Source organism: Herpailurus yagouaroundi, unplaced genomic scaffold (genome assembly GCF_014898765.1).
Source record: "Herpailurus yagouaroundi ecotype Mexico unplaced genomic scaffold, PumYag 140, whole genome shotgun sequence".
In the NCBI taxonomy this organism is placed as follows: Eukaryota; Metazoa; Chordata; class Mammalia; order Carnivora; family Felidae; genus Herpailurus; species Herpailurus yagouaroundi.
Genome location: NW_024412395.1, coordinates 46,837,014 through 46,858,347, shown reverse-complemented (window position 1 = coordinate 46,858,347; position 21,334 = coordinate 46,837,014). Strand labels below are relative to the sequence as shown.

At 37.7% G+C, this 21,334-nt stretch overlaps 1 protein-coding gene across 5 annotated transcripts in view; it reads right to left on the bottom strand.

Annotated features, from left to right (window-relative positions):
* LOC121030641 (sodium channel protein type 2 subunit alpha) overlaps positions 1–21,334 on the bottom strand; it is a 143,265-nt gene that overhangs the window by 77,896 nt on the left and 44,035 nt on the right. For 2 of the 5 annotated variants that reach the window (XM_040475248.1, XM_040475244.1), the window contains exons 2-3: positions 12,182–12,499; positions 11,165–11,283 (exon numbers count right to left, since the gene is read on the bottom strand). In XM_040475248.1, the coding sequence (XP_040331182.1) occupies positions 11,165–11,283; positions 12,182–12,448 (386 nt within the window). In that variant the 5' untranslated portion in view covers positions 12,449–12,499. Of the gene's footprint in view, positions 1–11,164; positions 11,284–12,181; positions 12,500–13,024; positions 13,145–14,128; positions 14,232–21,334 lie in introns of those variants that run through there. The other 3 variants (XM_040475246.1, XM_040475247.1, XM_040475249.1) reach the window with 3 other exon arrangements.

Below are 21,334 nucleotides of genomic sequence, written 5' to 3'. Positions count from 1 at the left end.
AGTTGGTTCAATTCTCTATAGAAGTGAGAAAAAATAACCATTTCACAGGATTGCTATGAGGATTAGTTAAAATATGCAAAAGCTCCTACACTTAATGTGCTCAATAAATTACTTTCGTAACTTCCTGATCATAGAGAACACTACTTATAACATCTGGTTTGTGTCACTGTACCCACTTGGCCTTTGTAGACATAGCCAATGCCTTTCACTTTCCTTTACACTGAAAAACAACAACAAAAACTATGTGAAAATATTCAGTAATCAATTAAAATGACTTTCATATATAATAAAAAGCACAAGAAAGATTCAGTTGTAATTATGCAAAACAACAGCCTTTATTGATGTAAACTTAAACACAGTGATAAAAATCCCTGAGATCAAATAAATGCTGCTCGTAACCCTAATTACTTGTAATTTTTATTATACATTTTCACATTACTGACACATAACAAAATAGTAACATGATTTTAAGTGCAGTAAAATGCGCCAGTGAGTAGTCAATGTTGCATTAATCTATAATGGAAGTTTCTTTGCACCTACAACTGCCTTTAGTCAAAGCAAGAATTCATTTTTTGCTTTTACTAACAGTGATATAAGGCGCATGCTTAATTCTCAGCTTGTTCAAATGCATCCACATGCAAACAGTCCTAAGTGAACGATGTCGATCAGCCACGTGAGGGCACTATAACCTAGAGAACACTAAGAAACACCATCTCGAAGAAACCTATTTTTCCTTAATTGCTAAAAATAAACAAAAAATAAGATAAAATTGAAGATGATTCGCTATTAGTATATACAGCCAGAAGACCTTCTGTGTCTGCTGGCCTGCAAGGTTCTACTAGAGAAAATAACTCCCTTTGGCAGATCGGCACCATTCTAAATGCATGATTCTGAACCTCAACAGTCCTCTACACAGTCCTGCATTTCTCCACTTAGCTCCATCTCCTACCCTCTGCAAAGACAATTTCATTTCATTCATTCTCCAATTCAAACATTCTCCAATCCCCTCTGACCTCCAACCCTCTTCCTTCCCTCCCCACCTGAAGCTGATGTCCTTATCTCTGACTTCACTGAGAGAAAAGATAGACTGCCATATCTCTACTTTCCACCCCTGAGTTGATAAACTCTGGAGTTTTTTGGACTTATCCTTTCTCCTTTCTTCCTTCCTGTTTCAACAGGGAATGTTTTCAATTCCCTCCACTCATACTCTGGACATCTTCTTCCTTTCCAGAATACTTCAGAAATCTCTCATCTTTTCTCTTACCTTCATTATCTCCCACACTAGTGGGGGCTTCTTATCAACATAAACTTGCTTGAGCCTCTCTTGTCTTGGGGGAGGGCAGACTTTCTTGTAATCCCAAATCTTTTTTACCTACTTACAGCCTTAACTTTTCTGGATTTCACAGCCAAACTTCTTGAAAAAGCAGTTTATCTTTTTTCCCCCTCATGCATCCATACCATTCTTAGCTGACTAGCTTTTCTTTCTAAAGATGGCAAACTGCATGTTTTGCCACTAAAAACAAAAGGGCAGTTTTGAGTTCTTATTTGATTTGCTCTCTCAGCAGTGTTCAGCAAGGAAGATTCTTACCTTTTTCATGTTTTCTTCCCTTCTCTTTCATGAGGTCCTAATCCCCTGGTTTCCTTAGGCCTCAAGGGCAACAATTTCTCTGTATCCTTTGAAATGTTGCAATTTCCTTTTGAAAAGGAGACGGTATCTCGGCCATTTCTCCCCTCTCCTTTATTCATGCTAGTAGAGTTCATCAACCCACAGAGCTTCAAGGGCCATTTATGTACACACCATCTCAACTGTTTCTCTCCAGTTTAGGCCTTTCTTCTGAACTCTACACAACCAAGTGTTCAAATGACATCCGCACTGCATATCTCATTAATATTTCAAAATCATTTACAAGATTTTGAGTTCTAAAACTGGACTAAAAATATCTTTTCATAGTGCCTTTCCCCCTCCACCACCCCACCCAGGACTGCACCTTTGATTCCCTGCATCTTATAAAATATCCCATGATCTAGCCAGAACCTAGAAACAATCTTGGATTCTTCTCTCTCCCTAGACCTCTACATCCAATTTAGCACCAAATACCATCAACTCTATCTGCTATCACTGAATTCAGTGCACTTTTGCATCCCCATGTCACTACAAAGTCAAGTGCCCACCAAGTGTGACTGAGATTACTGCAGTTTCCTCCAAACTAGTCTCTCTGAACCCACATTTAGTTCCTTTCAATCCATCCTGCATACTGTGCCAAAATGACCCATGTAAATGCAATTCAGATAATTTTAATAGCTTTCCACTATTCTTGGGATGATGATCAAATGTTTTAACACAGTCTAGGTTCTAGAAGGGCCAGCCCTTGTCTATTCCTCTAATTTTGTATTCTTTACTCTTTTTAAAAAATGTTTATTTATTTTGAGGGAGAGAGAAAGCCTGTGCACATGCACATTGGGGAGGGGCAGAGAAAGAGGGAGAGACAGAATCCCAAGCTGGTCCTGCCTGTCAGCAAAGAGCCAGACACGAGGCTTGATCTCACAAATGGTGAGATCATGACCGGAGCCAAAATCGAGAGTTGGACACTTAACTGACTGAGCTACCCAGGTGCCCCTGTATTCTTTATTCTTGATTTCACTCTGCCCAGTCCTGTATTACTGTAATTGTTTTAGATCATCTAATGAAATATTCTCATTCTCAAAGAAGGGTCTTTGCAAACGCCACCTCTTCTGCCAGGAAATGTTCTCTCCCGCACTATAGCCAACTCATACTTGTTCTTCAGTACTCATTTTAAAAATGATCTTTGGGGGGCGCCTGGGTGGCGCAGTCGGTTAAGCGTCCGACTTCAGCCAGGTCACGATCTCGCGGCCCGTGAGTTCGAGCCCCGCGTCAGGCTCTGGGCTGATGGCTCAGAGCCTGGAGCCTGTTTCCGATTCTGTGTCTCCCTCTCTCTCTGCCCCTCCCCTGTTCATGCTCTGTCTCTCTCTGTCCCAAAAATAAATAAATGTTGAAAAAAAAATTAAAAAAAAAAATAAAAAATAAAAATGATCTTTGGTAGAAATTTATTCACCATAGTACCTCACCTGTTTAGGTCTACCAGTTGTATATCCCTGCAGCATCTTTTACTAGTCTTGCAATGACTAATTTTAATGCTGGTCTTTTCTTCTACTACATTGTCAGTTTTGGGAGGGCAGATACCATGTCTGTACTGTTCGCTACTATATGCTTGCCATTTTGCACAGTCAGTTGACTACTGAATGAAATAAATTTTGCAACTCATTTATTACTAAACGGAATAACAGTTTTCCTTTCTAATGATTTTCGATGATGTATTGATTGACATGGGATAAAAATACAGCATGAAATCTGTCTTCAAATATATTGAGTACAAAAGTCTCTACACTTTGTTTTTTGAAAGAGAGGACAGAAGGCAAACATAAGGTAGAAATTAACAGCCTTGTGGTATTTATGTCACATAATAACCTGAGCCATGGTTTTATGACCCTTAAAAAATATGTACCCTTTTTTTTAAGCTAAGCAAGATTCACTTTTTTTTAAAGTTTATTTATTTATTGAGAGAGAAAGCGTGAATGAGTGAGGGAGGGGCAGAGAGGGAGAGAGAGAGGGAATCCCAAGCAGGATCCTCACTGCCAGTGCAAAACCCAGTGTGGGGCTCGAACCCATGAACCATGAGATTATGACCTGAGCCAAAACCAAGCGTCAGATACTTAACCGGGTGAGTCACCCAGGTGCCCCTATTTACTCTTTAAAATGGTAGAATTTAGTTAAATAATGAAGTAAAATATATATTTCAATATTAACAAATAATAGAAATGATTATTGTCCCATAAGTCACAATTAATAAAGCATTTATACTCAAACAGGAATTTTCCACATTACCTGACTATCCTTTTAATAATAAAAAATACATTTAAGTTAGAGATCCTGAGAGACACTAAGGAAAGGAAAGGAAATAAAACTATTTTGCTTTAAAAAACATTTTTTTTAATGTTTGTTTATTTTTGAGACAGAGAGAGACAGAGCATGAACAGGGGAGGGGCAGAGAGAAAGGGAGACACAGAATCTGAAACAGGCTCCAGGCTCTGAGCTGTCAGCACAGAGCCCGACGCGGGACTCGAACTCATGGACCGTGAGATCATGACCTGAGCCGAAGTCAGCTGCTTAACCGACCAAGCCACCCAGGCGCCCCGTAAACTATTTTGATTTTAAAACAAAAGATAACTAGATTTAGGTTTTCTGCTTTTGATTTAATAGGTATCTCTAAATAGGGTGTGTCATTATTCATCAATTTTAAAAAATCACTGTGGACTAATTTTATCAGTCACATACTTTTAAAATTCTTGGAATTTGGTGAGTGACTTTTTGTAGGGTTTCAGATAATCATAATAAATATACAGATACGAAAAAAATGTAGGTATGGGTTTTGCATTGGTGATACCACACATTGAAAAAGTATAGAAACTCCACATCAAGGGGGCTTTCAAGGGGCAAGAACCAGTAATAAAACCTGTAAATCTTGTATTATTTTCTAAATATACAGGCCAAGACATCAACTAGAGTATATTTTTCAAAACAACAATGTATCCCAAAACAATATTTCCTTAAGAGCTTTGGAATATAAAATAAAATGGAAGCAGACTAACCTTATATATTTTCAGGGAAAAAGGAGTTTTTACATCTATTAATTTATTATTTAAAAAAAATTTTTTAATGTTTATTTATTTTTGACAGAGAGAAACAGAGCATGAGCGTGGGAGGGGCAAAGAGAGAGGGGGACACAGAATCTGAAGCAAGCTCCAGGCTCCTAGCTGTCAGCACAGAGTCCGATGCGGGGCTGGATCTCATGAACCTCAAGATCATGATCTGAGCTCAAGTCAGATGCTTAACTGACTGAGCCACCCAGGCACCCTTCTATTAATTTATTTATACCTTGATGAAAATGTGTTAACCTTTGATTTGATTGATATTAACCTGTCAGTTGGCACATGTAAAATATTTTCTGTGTGTATATGATGAAATGAAACTTCAAGTCTCTACTGAAGATGGTTTATGTAGCCTTTGACATGGAACCTGAATATTTAAAATACTGACATCGCTACCCTCAGTTCCGTGTAGATAGGATGGAGTAACATGATCTTTAAAGCAATGAAAGATGGACCAGATGCTTCCTTTACCAACCACATGGGTTCCAGCAAGTTAATTCTGTGAAGATCAGTTTTCTTACATAAATATAGTCTTAATACTTCCCTTAGAAGATACAATTATTTTTATTACTAGTAATCATTTTTTATTAAATCATTCTATTATTCCTCTTTTAGTGTTTTTTTTTAAATTGATATTTGAGAAAGAGAGAGAGAGAGACAGAGAGAGAAAGAGAGACATGCACGCGCGCGCGCATGAGTGGGGGAGGGGCAGAGACACAGAGACAGAATCTGAAGCAGGGCCCAGGCTCCAAGCTGCAAGCATAGAGCCAGATGTGGGACTCAAACCCATGAGCAGTGGGATCATGACCTGAGCTGAAGTCGGATGCTTAACTGACTGAGCCACCCAGGCGACCCATTTTTTTTTGCTTTTTGTTGTTGTTGTTGTTGTTGTTGTTGTTATTCTTAAAGAAGGGAAAGACATAGTTTGTGAGTCTGTTCAGGGGCTTTGTAATGTTATATAATATCTGGAGAAGTTGCAGAGGAATGTTTAACTCTGAACTAGAGGGAGAAAACAATTTGATGTCAGAGTTTTGTTTTGTTTTCTTTTTTTTTAACATAAAAGTGGAAAATTCAGAGCAGAGTAGGAGAGGCCTCTTTCTACATATCAGTGCGTATTTCTAGCCCAGCAGAAATACTGACAAAATGTCACATATATACTTTAACTCTTGATTTGTTTCATTCTATGATTAACCATCTCCTTAACTATGTGATAATGGGTGGTAACTTTTGAGCATCACAAGCAGGGGAAATGGAAATCATAAGTTTCCTCCCCTCCTCTCCTACAGACCTACCTAGTTCTTTGCATGGAAAACCATAACATTTTTTATTTCTACATAAATAGCATATAATTTTTGAATGAGCTTAAAAGTCTACTTGTTAATTAATGAATTAGCCACCGAGAATAACCTTTGAAATGCGTACAGACAGCAATATTGGCAATGAATCTAGTAGGTTATACCTGAGAGTCTTCTGTTAGGTGGAAAATGCAAAGGGCACCCGGCTGAGAGTCAGAAGACCTGGTCTGAAGTTTTAGCTCTGCCACTGATATAGGCTTAGAAAGGGAGCAAATGTGCCTGGGGACTCAATTAAATTGTCTGCAAAATGAGAAGGTTGAAACCAATCAGATTGTGTTTTAGTCACTTACAGCTCCAAACTCTGGTGCTATATGAACATTTTGTTTGCAAAACGAAGCTGGGAGCGAGTAGTGATTTTATACAGTATTCTGTGTGGGATTCTTTCAGCAGTATGAGAGTTTTCCTTTACTAATCTTGCAGTAGTTACTGCTTGGATGGTAGCTACTGCAACCAAAATAGCTATCATAGCAACCACACATCAAGTACCTACTATGTGCTCGTCATGAGGCCAGGTACTTATCATATATTTTATTAGCATTAATGTATGAATTTTGACTACAATTTTATAAATTGAGAAACTGAGATTCAAAACAGTTGTAATAACTTGGCCCAAGGTCATAAAGCAATAGGTAAATTTCAGAGGCAGGGTCTGAATCCAGGTTTTCTGATACCGACAGCTATTTTTCATTTTCTTACTCTGTGTGAATCACCAGCAGTCTACACTAGCTGTGTGATTTGGAGTGTCACGGGTCGCTGGCATGACTTTACATACCATGTGAATACTGCTGTCTCCTGCAGTTTTATCTCCAGCCCAGCCCTCTTCTGAACTCCAGACTTACATATCCATCTATGTACTCAACTCCTCCACTGACTAATAGCCATCTCAAAAATATATTCCAATCTAATCCAACTGCTCAGAAAATCCTGTTAGCCCTTCTGAAAAACACATCCAAGTTTGATGCCATTCTGCTACCCTCATGGTTTCTACCATAGACTAAGCCACCAGCATCCCTTGCCTTCATCATGGCAGGAGGCCCCCGATCTGTCTTCTTTCCCTCCACGTAGTCTGTTCTCCATGCGGCAGCTAGAGTGGTATTTATAAAATGTGAGTCAGATCATGATATTCTTCTGCTGGAAATCCTTCAGCCATCACTCTGCATCTCCTTCAAAGTGAAGTTGGTGTCCTCATCACGTTCTACAGCTGCAGCTCCTGCCCTCCACTCGCACTGACTTCGTCTCCTACTACACCCTGCCTTTCCCACTCTGTCCCAGCCACTCTGGACTCCTTGATGATTCTTGAACATACCAGGTGCATTTCTATCTTCATACTTGGCCTTCATGTTTGCTATTCTCCTTACACTTACCTTTCCCCTACATTTCCATTCCTCACTGTCTCCCTTCCTTTGAATCTCTACTCAGATGCTCTATTTTTAGAGAGGACTTCCCTGGTCATATGATCTAAAACAGTACCTTACCATTCTTCTGTTTTTATACAGCTTGATTTTTCTTAATATCACTTTATCACTAGCTGACATATGATCTAGCTCTCAAACACACACATATACACAAATGTAGCTACACTAATGCAGGAACTTGGTTTTGTTCAGTATTGCATCCCAGTGCCAGAAGAGCACCTGCCATATAGTAGGTACTTAAAAAACATTTTCAAATGAGCAAACAAATGAGTAACAAATGAAAAATAAAAGGGAATAAGCATACATAGCTAAAATAATAAAAACTAACATGAAACACATTTCTGACAAGAATTTTAGGAATATGGATTTTTTAAAACGTGTTTATGATCTAGAAACTATAACCGTGTTTTATTTAACTATCAAAACAAGATATTAGGCATATCAAAAGCATTTTCAGTTTTCAAAATACACCCTGGCGCAAATATAGTAAGCATAAGTATAACTTCTCATTCTGCCAAAGTCAAGAAACAAAGCTAATTTGATATGCAACAGCTTCTAACGAAGATAACAGCTCTTTAAGAAACAAGACAGGATTTTCTTCGGAAATAGAGATATTAGTCTAGGCTCAAAATACAATTTTCTTTATTGTGAATGGGCACTTTCTTGTTTAGAAGTTAATGATAATAAATACACAAATGACCTCTTTACTGTGCCCAAACCCACCATCACTATCTCCAAGCATTTTTACCTTACAGCAAAAGGCATGTGCTTGAAGTCAGAAAACCAGGATTTGAGCAGAGGGCTTCTGTTGTGAAGAATAAAAGACAAAATCACTAACCGAATCACTTGCAAACGCTACAGTATTATATACATCAAAGTTTACTAGGCTTTCCTATCAAGTATGTCACTGTCATCAAAAGACTGAAGAACTTATCTTAGACTATTAGTACACTTGCCTTTTCTTTTCTTCTATCTGTACTCCAAGATGAGATATGTGAAATATAGTATTTTTATTCAGGTAATTAGAGATTTTAAAGAGTCTACCTTTTTCTACATTGGAAGACATTTGTGGCTTATCAGCCATTTATAAGCTTCTTATCGTTCACTTTAGCAAATCTCATAAATTTACCTGGCTACCTTCACATTGCAATTCACATCACTGCAGTCCTCTCAACAACTCTGTCCCGGGGTTTTGTTTCTTCAAGGAAGCCGGTGCAAACCCTCAAATTCAAGTTGTGTCTTGATTCCCAGAGAGCCAGAGAGCCCCCACTATAATCTATGTCCTCAATGCCCAGATTCTCTGATTGAAATTTCTTTCTTTCTTTTTTCTTTTTGCTGATTGAAACTTCTATAACTGCCCTTGTCCTCTACCACCAGGAGTCTCTTTTCTCAAAGGGTCTTAAATTAGGACTCATGGGTTCCCTAACTTCATAGAAGTTTTTGGAGTTAGATGATGGCTTTCATGACATTTTCAAAGAAATACATGATCTCCACACAAAATGGTTAAAACAAAAACTGATTTTTTTTTCTTTAATATTGGGCTTTCTTAATTCTGTCTCCTCACTCAGGTTCAGGACAAAATCAATTTTTTCTCATCTATTCAAACCCTCCATTTTGTTACTTGTTTTGCATATAATTCTCCAACCTCTGCTTCATGAGTCACTTATTTATTCAACACTTATTCTCCCAGTATCTAGTTTTAACACAGCATTAGACATAAGTTTGAGTTTTCACATAATTTCATATAAAATGTTTATATAAAGGGCATATAGTTATTTAAAAATATAATAAATAATTTATGGAAAGGTTTATTTAGTGCAAAGATTACAAATACCCAAAACATAATAATAGACCATGGCTTATAATTCAGGAGACCCAAATCTAATAGTAACTTTATTATTAATTTCTTTCTTTTTTAAATGTTTATTTATTTAGTTTTGAGAGAGAGAATGCATGAGCAGGGGACGGGCAGAGAGAGAGGGTGACAGAGAATCTGAAGCAGACTCCGTACTGCCAATGTAGAGCCCAACGTGGGGCTCAAACTCACAAATCATGAAATCATGACCTGAGCTGAAGTTGGACACTTAAATGATTGAGTCACCCAGGCACCCCTTTTTATTCATTTCTAATGCTAACTCATAGATCTTTATCCCCCATACCATTGGGTTCTCTTTCTTGAAAAACAGAAGTAAGGAAATATTGCTTTAGATAATTCACAAAAAAAGTATTAAGTCTTAAAGCTTTTCAGATTAAAATATGTTGATGTCTATGCAAAGGACATAGGGGAAGAAGGGGAATGAACTAGATGTTAAAAGGAGACTAAATTCTAAAATGCTGTGCTTTTGAAAACATCATTTACCACACTGCCAGTCAAGTCCCAGGACATGATTTACAGCCCTCCCACCCAGAACTGAAATGAGTTTCCTGTACCAAGTTTATCCTATCTTCAGAATTCCTTACCTTATCTATTTCAAACATTTTCTCAGCCTACTGGGGGTAGCGAGCTTTCACATCGAAAGCCTTATCATGTCATGGACTCTTTCTAAAGAAGAAATAACATTAAAAGTTGCTCTGAGACTCTGCTTAGATTTCAGTTTCCCTTTCAGGAATCTTACCTCTGGTTCCTGATGTGTATCAATCCTCATCCCAAGGTTTAAGTGTTCTTCCTGTAAAAGTCCCTGCCTGGCATAGCCCAAGTCTTCCAAATCTTTGCCTCCTTGGTTTTCTCAGGGCTGGCTATCAGTCAGACCACTATCCCTCACCTAAAATAAAACCTCTCATTCACAACTACTCTATTTAACTTCATATTACCATCTCCCACCAAGGTGTCATCAATCTCATTTCTAGGAAGTAGTGACTTCAATAAAGAGAATGAAGAATAAAATGAGGATGTATATGGGTTGACAGACAATAAGCCTTTGGAGAGACAAAATTGTAGCAGGACATGTGACTTGAATAAAACATGGCAGCAAGTGAGAAAAAGAAAAAAAGAAAGGGAGAAAGAAAGAAAGAAAGAAAGAAAGAAAGAAAGAAAGAAAGAGGAAATAAAGGGAAGGGAAAAAAAAAGGAAAGGAAAGGAAAGAAAGAAAGAAAAAAGAAGATCAGTGGGATGCTGTTGGGGAAAATTTTTGGAGATATATTTGAAAGGCCAGTGTGTATACAGTTACAATTATAAACATTTACTAACTCAAAGTTTTCAAGTGCTGAAATAAAAAGCAGAAAGTAGTACAACTCAGACCAAAAAGATATAAAATTGCTCCATTCAGATTATGTATATAGTTTCCAAATGTGAAAGCAGTAAGGAAAATTAGCTCATGGAGGTTACCCATTGCCTACCATTGTAAAATATGAAGACTTATAAAATGAGAGCCTTGTAACATGATCAACATTAATGAAGAAGTCTTGGATGTAACAAGTAATTTAGAAGGACACAGAGGAGTAGAGAAGAAAGATGTAGTAAGTTGGGGAGAGGCGAACTTCAAGAAGATGAGGAAAACAGGTTCACTTACCTATGATCCCATTTGCAATATGCTAACTGTTGAGTAAGAGGAAAGAAAAAAGAGCACATCATGTTGCCAACCACACATATTTAAAAAAAAAGATTCCCAGCTCAATAATTCAGTCAAAGAACAAAATCATATTAAGCAACTGTTTGAAAAAGGATATGAATGTACCAAAATCTTAATAGCTAGTTTTCTAATGGGGTTGAAGGGAGTTAAAATGTACAGGGCAGGAGTGGCACTGAATCGAGAGATTGCTTTCCCTTTATTCAATACTATAAATGTCTGAAAAAGAAAACACAACATATAAGGCAGAATTTAGGATCTTAATATTAAAATTAAGAACGTTTAAAGAAAAAGGTGAGACCATTATTTAAAATTTTGCATTATAAAATACTATAGTAATACACTATCAACATGCAACACGATGATAGGTGCTTTTTCTGAGCACTATTAACTTTCCTAAATTTGGTAAGTGACCGAGCATTTAAAAGAGAAAAAAAAAATGTAGTCGATGCCATAGGAATTCTTAGCATCCTTATCAAGTTTTGATAGCAGTATTTTAAAACCATATTTATAATTCGCAAAAAGCATGAAAATGGGGCTTTGATTACTTCTTAATTTTGATAACAATTTTCATGAAAACTTCAGAGTTTTCCAGGTGTGTTTTTGGATGAGATTCTTTTGGGGGTACTCAAGTCACCTACTATTATTTCTTCTGCAGAGAGCCATGGGAAGGGCAAAGTCTATGGTATGAAGGCATAATCCTGCTGATGACCAAAATAACTTACTTAGAGGTTGAGATTGTAAAAATAAATTTAGATACTGCTCCTGGAAATTAATATAATATAATATAATATAATATAATATAATATAATATAACCCTTGTTTTCACTTTTTGCTTCATTGTACCGTAAGCTGAATAGACTTTTTGCCCTTCCTCAGTTATCAACTACATGATGCTTCTTTAGTTCTGTTTTGTCCCGGGAATGTAGGTTCAGATGAGTGCTTCCGAAAGACTTGTAGGATAATGGGTCCATTACATGCTCAAGCCCACTCAGCATCCTAGTGATACTTCAGACAGAGGGGAAGAGGCACATCATTCTTTACCAGACATCTGTGTGACTAGCCCAGAGCCAGTTAGGAAGTGGGGGAAGTAAAGACAACGTGTCTAAAAACTCACTTTCTTATTGATATAGTACGGGTCCAGGTCCTCCAAGGGCTCTGACACCATCTCTGGAGGGATGTCTCCATAAATAAATGGCAGAGATTTCCCTGCTTCCAAGTCACTGTTTGGCTTTGGGCCATTTTCATCATCCTCATCCTTACGCTCTTGTTTGGGTCTCTTAGCTTTCTCTTCTGCAATGCGTTGTTCAATAGCAGCAAGGGATTCCCTGGTAAAGAAGCGGAAGCTGTCAGGTCCTGGTGGTACCAGCACTGACTGTGCCATCTTTTCATCCTGCTCCTTTAATCACTGTTTAGCTCCTTGCATAAGAAAGTGCTATGGAAACGAGAGAGAGAAAGAGAGAGAGAGAAAGAGAGAGAGAGAAGCAACAGTCATTAGGATAAAAGGTAACTGTGACAATTACATGATACAGAGATAAAATATATAAACCAATCTGTCTGTAATATTTACTAAGGAAGCTGTATTTGGCATTCAGGGGATTCTCATGCACGCATTCATTTGCTTGCATGGAGATCTGTCTTCCACATCCAGTAGATGTCTATGAGGTAATCTAGTCTCCCACTCCCAAAATGTTTTAAGTGAAAATATCCAATTTCGAGCTCAGAAATGGAGGATACTGGTTTGTGCTTGCTGTTTCACTTGTGTGAATATTTTGGCAGCCATCTTTTTCAGCATCCTTTCTGAAAAAAAAATATCAGAGATCCAAAACAACAGATGAATAATCACCCAAAATTATAGAACCTGGGCTATGCAAGGATCTTGCATGTATCTCTCCATTTTTTTCCATGTTCCCTTTGGCCTACTTTTCCACCTTTAATAGCTTATTCAAAATCAACGCACCTGGTAAAGAGCTCTGGAAATCCTGAAATGCCAGGCTATGGAAACATAGGTAGATACTGCTTGAAAGCAAAGGAACAGGAAGGAGCGGGGGATGCCCGATTGCATTTGGAACTGCTTGGAAGCTGCACAGGAAGGGATCCAGCTCCTGCCAAACCGGGCAGGAAGTCATCCACGTCAGAGGTCTGGATCTCGGACCCCCCAGGCTCAGCAACCTGCTGCTAACTAGTATAATTGCTTCTTAAATTAACAAATTTGCAACACCTTAGGAAATACTGTAGAACTAGTTCATTTTCTCAAATAGTGCCCATTTCATAAAAATCTCAATAGCAGATTTGGACTGGAAAAAATAACAAGTGTAAGATAGTTTATCTTTTAAACAAACTCCTATTTTGTTGGTCTTTGTAATAACATAAATGGAAGTTTACTGTATTCTAATTTTATTTTACTAGACTAACATATACAACTTAACAGAGCACACCAATCATTCCGAATGTTATCTCTGAACCAGTGGCAAGAGTTTCTATGATTTTTGAAATCATACAACCAAAATCTTAACTCCTGAATGCCATCTGTATATGCTCACTTACCTATTTTTCCTTCCTTTTAAAATATCCATCCATTTTAACCCCCATCCTACAGCAATGAGAATTGCCATTTAATTATATGAAGTGCATTTTCTAAGAGTAAATGTATTAATATCCAGAGCATTTCTGTAGCATATGCCAAATCAAACAGGGAAATTTAAAATAACATAAGCTACTGTACCGTTTCTACATTTTTTTTTTTTGAAGTAGAGTAGGACCTTTCAGCCACCAGCTAGCAGACTGCTCTCTCAGTATCACACTATCTCCAAAACATCTCTATTTTACCTCACCCATCCCCAGAGACCCTCATGCCTCAACAGACATAAGCATGAAGAAGGTCCATGCATACTCCATGGAGGAAACTGCCATGCCTGTATGCTCTAATAGAAGAGACATGCTAAAACATGCAGCCAGCAGCTTCAAAATGAAAGTGGTCCTCTGCAGATTCCCCCAAGGATTGTACTGTAAAGGTAGAGAAGCATCACAGAGAATAAGCATAATAAGAATATTAAAACATTACCCTTGCAGAATCTTTTACACTCAGAGTTTGGGATTGATAAGCTGGCACCAAGAAGACTGCAGCTAAAATTCCATCATTCTTTTTTTCTTTTTTTCATTTTCTTTCTTTCTTTCTTTCTTTTCTTTCTTTTTTTTTTTTTTAAATTCTCCTTCAAAGACCACACCTAACTTCCTGTAAAAGGATTCTGGTAACTGAAGTAAGAACAGGCATTTCCTGTTTGGGGACTACAAAATGGCGTTATTATAACTACCACTAGAGGGCGGGGGAACTGTGAAGAGAGAAACCTCTCTCCGTGTGCTCCGTGTACGTACACAGAGCCGTGTGTTTGAAGCCGCCCAAAATTTTCACTAATGGGAGTTTTGATCTTCCACAGGCTCTTAGCGAAACGTTAAGACTTTGCTGATTTCAAAAATTAATTTTGCTAACAGATTTTCTGTTCATGCTTTTAATTTCATATGCCTGAAATCATTCCATCAATACAAATAATTGAAATTACGAGTAAAAAGAGAAAGTAAATAATGAACGTTAAAAATAAAAACTCATAAAACAGCAATTATATCAATAAAAGTCTTACGTACAGTGGAATTTAACATTAGCCTTAGCCCCAGAGTATCTGATATCCAATATAGTGCTTCGCTAACTCAACAAAGAGATGGTCTTTGTGCTATACAAATAAAGTTTCTGTTGAAATGAAATTACCTTAATGGGACATCAACCTTATTTTATCTATGATTTTAGTGGCTGAAAAGCAGCCAGAAGAAAACTGAACAGCTAGTGAAATCCTAAATGCCAGTCTTTCAGTTAATGACATAGTGATGATTGAGGGCTTACTATCTGCCAGTGACTGACTGGGCAAACATGTCTGAATATATGGTATCATTTCATCCTTCCCACATCGTATCAAATATACTCTTTCACTATCCCGATTTGAAAACTGAAGAAAGGCAGTACACCGTGGGTAGAAAAAGTCACCTAAGATCATGAATTCAGGATTCAAACTCAAAGTCTGACACCAAAAATCTGTGAACTTTATTTAGTCATAAAAAGAAACACCTGCTCATGCAATTAAAGCCTGAAATAAAGATTTAAATAAAAATTAGGCGGTGGTACCAATTATATCCAGAAACGGTCCTAATTATTAAATCAAGATATTTTCTAGGTTCATCATTTTCATTAGAAAATGTATTTGCTGGAAACAAGCAAGCAGAAGATAGAGCCAAAAAGAATTTTTTAGTTACTCTAGCAAGTCTCTTTTGGTTACAAGAGACAAAAGAGTGACTCAAACTGGCTGGAGAAAAGAAAGAAGGAAGGAAGGAAGGAAGGAAGGAAGGAAGGAAGGAAGGAAGGAAGGAAGGAAGGAAGGAAGGAAGGGAGAGAGAAAGGAAAGAGGAAGGAAAGAAAGGAGGGAGAGAGGGAGGAAAGGAGAGAAGGAAGGAAGGAAGGAAAGAAGAAAGAAAGTAAGAAGGGAGGAAGGAAGGAAGGATGGAAGGAAAAGGAAAAGGAAAAGGAAATTCATTAGTTCAAGATTTATTGTCAGGGGCTAGCTTTAGGCATGGAATGATTCTGGAATACAGCTGATATTACCATAACTGTTACCTAGTTATGCTGTATTCTTTGGCTCTGACTTCCATGGTGATAGCTTTTTTAGATATTCAACCCTTATTTGTAGTAAGGTTCAATAGCAGCTGCAGCCTCCCAACTTCCCAGACTTAAATCCAATAGGCATAAGACACAGAAAAACTCTCATTGCATCCCACTGGCTCCAGCTGGGTCACATGCCCATCCCTGAAGTAATCGCTCTGTCCTAGGTAATGCTGTGCTTTGTGCTTTGATTGGCTTCCCCTAAACCAAATGTCTCACCCTCGGAACTAGAAGGAAACCTTGCTTAAAACCTATGAACAGTCAGGATTATGGCGGTGGTATAGGGACATTCCTTAAAAGTAGTGATGGGATGCTATCACTGGAACAAGGGAGGGATGAATGCTTGTCAACAAAAACAAGTAAGTGTGTACTCTATTCACATATTGGTCATATGGTAGTGTCTCGATACTTGGTAATGCTATAAACGCCAGAAGATAGATAGATAGGTAGATAGATGATGATAGATAGATAGATAATTTCTATATCTACATATATTTTTTCCTACTGAAAATGCTTTACCATTTTCAGTAGGAAAAAGTATATCTGCTATGTATACCATCGTAAAGACTTAGAAGCCAGGCGAAACAGAAGATTCTTTCTCCAAAATCAGTTGGGGGAAAGAACATGTTATCTCCCTGATTAGTGGCTTCTCCTGCTTGGCTGTGGGCCCCATGAGGGCAGGGAACTCGTCTGGACTTGTTGACCACCTTCTAGACTCCGGGGCTCATTGCACCATGTGGTTTCCCCATACATACATGGTACTGAATTAAAAATGAGACCTAATTTGCATTTGTATCACTAGATCAAAAGAGGTCAAAAAGAAGACCTAGTAAAAATGTATCATACAAATCAAATCTGGCTTGTTTTAAAAATACAATTAACTACTCTTTCTTGGACTACAGTAAGAAAACACTGCAGACAGTTCTTCTTGCCTCTTTATGATCAAGAAAGAATCTATTTGCCTTTGTTGGTTTCACACTGTAAACAATATTTTTTTAAGCAAACATGTCAAAATATGTGTCCAGATACATGTTTTCCTTTTCAAATTCTTTTTTAAGTTTATTTATTTGTTTAGAGAGAGAGAAAGAGAACATGAGCAGAGAAGGGGCAGAGAGAATTCCAGGGAGGCTCTGCATTGTCAGCACAGAGATCGACACGGGGCTTGAATTCACAAACCGTTAGATCATGACCTGAGTTGAAATCAAGAGTCAGACGCTCAACCGAGTCACCTAGGTGTCTTTACATGTTTTCCTTTTTAAGTTAGTTACCTTGGAGGTCCAGGCACTTAAGTCAAGGGTGCTGAGCTCTAAATAGTTTTGGATATGCTTCTTTTGATGTTGCTGTTGCTTATCTTTTTAGGGAGCTCATTTACAGTTCTCTTTTTAACCAATCATTTTTGGCACTCAGTTTGTAGCTACACCTGATTTATGCAACATTATCAATTTTGAGGGGCTCTTGTTGACTTACTATTATTTTGGGGGCACCATGCTTCTGAAGAAAAGGCAGTAACTTTGGAGCCACATGGCTCCAAAGTTAGCATCTTTACTCTGCTACTTTCTAGCTGTGCTTCTTTAGGCAAAGGACTTGGACTATAGTGAGGATTAAAACAAGATAAGTAAAATACCTAATACACACACAGCAGATGCACCTTATCCAGTTTTTCCCTATGCCCTTAAAGCTCTTACACACAACACTGTACTAAGCAGAAGGAGTAAGACCAGATACAAAGCTAGAAAGAGGTCTGATATTCAGAATTTGCAATGCAATTTGTTATTTAACAATAAAAAAGGGCAACTTTTTTTAAAGTTCTAAGAGCCAGTATTCTCCCAGATGCTTAGAATATAGTAAGTAACCCACAAGACAAAAAACAGACAAAATTCTGCCCTCATGAAGCTTATATTCTATAGAAGATATAGATCTACATAATGATACAGATTATGTACGAGTAAGCTCAACATGGAATATAGCAGGTGCTGCTAATTGCTATGGAAAAAGATAATGTAAGAAAGGGAAGGAAAAATATCAGGGTAGGGGGCCAGGGAGAAGGGTGTGTTGTAAATTTAAATAGGGTGCTCAAGGAAAATTCTTGCTGACGAAGTGACATTTAAGCAAAAGTCCCCTGAAGGACCAAAGAAGGCAGCCAAGTCATGAGCCTTCCTGAGTGATGGGGTTCCCAGGGGAGAAAATGCATGGAAAGAACTACAGAAAGGAATTCATATTTGGAAAGACCCGTAGAAAGGTAAATAATACCGAAAGACTGAAACCACACAAGACAATAACACATCAACAGGAAGAAGAAACTAGAGCAGGTAGCAGGGACAGTGAGTACCACAGCAGATGCTGCCAACCTCAGTTAGGCCTGCCATCTGGTTTCCCAGCAGTTTCACCGGTGACACCTGTGACATAAATGTCAAGATCAGAGCCCAAGCCAGACCCTGAGAAGCAACAATCACACCGGGAATAAAGGAAAGCTCACTGCCACTCAATGTCCCGAGCCTGGGCACAGAACAGAAAGGGGGTGTCGAAGGCGGGATAGCCATGCTCTGCTGCTTGGAAAACTCGAAACCTGGGTGGCTATTTGTAGGCCGGACCCAGGAACAGCCTTACAGATATGAAAATACAGCAGCCAAATTTAGCATCTAGAAACAGCTCAATGTCAGAGAAGTAGACAAGGCAAAATGTTGCCTATCCTTGATGCCTAGAAATATTTGTTGAAAGTTTAGAAGATTTAAAAAGAGATAATCTTTCTGACCATGATGCACTTTTTAAAAATAAACCAATTTAAAAACAGCATCAATTGAGAAATACAGCTACAAAACAGATATTGTTACAAAACTTTTCGTTTGCTTGCTTTCACAGGTGAAGAGTGCATTTGTTGTCTATTCAACATGTTGCCAGCTACCTTCACTGGTAAATTCCCTTACTTCCAATCAGTCCTGCTGCCTTTTAGAGAGAAAGAATATAGAATTAAGCACTCTGTTCCTCAGTTCATTTAATCTCCTGACATGTAGGGCTTTTTCCTCTCTCTCTCTCTCTCTCTTTTTTTCCTTCTTTTTTCCTCTGTCTTTAAATAAGGGTGATTTGTGTCCTGGTCAAATGCATAATGTTGCTGCTGGAATGAATTCAGATCACTTGAAGTAATATACTCTTTGAACAGCAAAGCATTTTGACATTGCTTATTCATTTTCTTCTTTTTCTTACCATTATTAAAATACCAATTTTTGCCTGTAAGAATGAATGAAGAAAGGGTATTTTAAATGAAATGATTTCTTGCATTCCATGTTTCAAAGTTTCCCTACATAACTTCATGTATGTGAATTGTAAAAGTGTAGTTAGAACTCACAAGATGGTTGGATTTTTGAATAGCTTTCTATCCATGTACATAGATGCGTAAGCCACAAATGTCAGATCGTGTGATTACCATCCCACCACACTGCTGTATCACGTTCATCTGTAAACTGAGCAGGCTTGGGAAGGGAAAAAGGCAAAAGGCTCAGGAAAACATACTGTGTCCCCCAATAAAGTAATCACTTGCCTTCTACATATTCATTTGCAGGCTCATACTCATGAATGACATTTTCCATTTGTTTTTCTCACTCCCAACCAAACAAAATATACTGAAATCATTTAAAGCAAGGGATTGATCTGTAAAAGCAGCCTCGTCACTTGGAAATTATCAAAGGGCAAGAAATGACTCACACATTTTTTGAAAAGTTCAAATCATGCTTGCATATTTCAAACTGAATATTCTTTGGTTTCTCATAAAAGACACACATTGAGAAAGAGCAAAAGTGAGAGTAAGAAAGACAAAGAGGTAAGGAGGAGGAGGAGGAGGAGGAGGAGGAGGAGGAGGTGGGGGAGGAGGAATGTTTGGAGTTCTACAAAGAAAACAGTCTTCCAAATAAAAGATTTGTAAATTAAAAGATATGACTTAGATTTAGAATAAAACCCCTACTATTCTTTATGGAACTGAGCAAACATTTTCCCTTGTGTTGGCACCATAACCAACACTAATTAAAATTATAGGTTTTGTGTTTGGAAGAGGGCTTTCCAATAGATTATTTAGTCAGACTGGTTATATTCATTAAAGATTGAACTGAAATCAGAGACAGATGGTTTTGTCTCAGATATCAGAAGAAAGATTTCAAAACTTTTTTTCGTTGTCTATTCAACTTTTTATCACTGAGTAACTTATTCTTTAGTTATAATCTCTGTCAATATTAACACAATCCAGGGATTCTTAGGTGTCTCAGTCGGTTGAGTAACCAACTTTGGCTCAGGTCATGATCTTGTGGTTCATGGGTTCAAGCCCCGTGTCGGGCTCTGTGTTGACAGCTTGAAGCCTGGAGTCTGCTTCGGATTCTGTGTCTCCCTCTCTCTCTGCCCCTCCCACCCCCCAAAATAAATAAAAAACATTAAAAAAAACACACACACACTATCCAGACTGTTTCTGCTACTGTGTCATTGGATGAAATGGTAGCATCATACATACCCTTATATGGGATTTATCAGTGAAAAATTGCCAAAATATTTATTTAGCATTCTGTTCATTGACACTGAAAGGATATTTTCCTTTTAGTTTAAGCAATATCCAGTGACTTCATATAATTGCAGTAGAATAAAAACACTGGCTGATGGTAGGCATGATCCCTATAATTTTCAACCTTCAGTCTGCTTTTCTGCCTCTCCCCTTTCATGTTATTTTGATTATTGTTAATTTAATTAATCAATTTCTGAGAATAAAGAATAAGTAAAGGAATGGACACCCAGATTTTTTAAAAAAAAATGTTTTTAATGTTTATTTTTGAGAGAGAGAGACACAGAGTGCCAGCAGGGGAGGGGCAGAGAGAGAGGGAGACACAGAATTCCATAACAGGCTCCGGGCTCTGAGCTGTCAGCACACAGCCTGATGTGGGGCTCAAACCCACGAACTGGAAGATCATGACCTGAGCTGAAGTCGGATGCTTAACCGACTGAGCCACCCAGGTGCCCCAAGACACATAGATTTTTAACATGTTGCATTCTGTAATTCAGTATAGAATATTTTGTCATTTTCTTTATGATTTCTTCTTTGACCCATGGATTGAATATTTAGGAATGTGTTGCTTAACTGCTAAGAAAAAATTGCCTTTTTATACACACCTTATTGTTATTGGTTTCTAATTTAATTCTCCTTTTGTCAAATACTCTGAAATAAATTAAGGCTTACTTTATGACCTAGCATATGGTCTTTGATAAATGTTTCATGTATAATTGAAGAGAGTGTAAAAAAAAAAAAGAAAGAAAAAATGTATATTCTGCAATTGGAAGTATTATCCTATAAATGTCAATTACATCTTCATGTTTGATAATTGATGGTATTATTCAAGTCTTCTATATCCTTACTAATTTGTTTTCTATTTTTCTATCAATGACTGGGAGAAGATTGTTAAAATCTCTAACAATAATTGTGTATTTTTATATTTCTCACTTTATTTGTGTCCATTTTTTCTTTTATGTTGAAATTTTATGATTTTGCTATACACATTTAAGAGTGTTAGGTCTTGGGGCGCCTGGGTGGCGCAG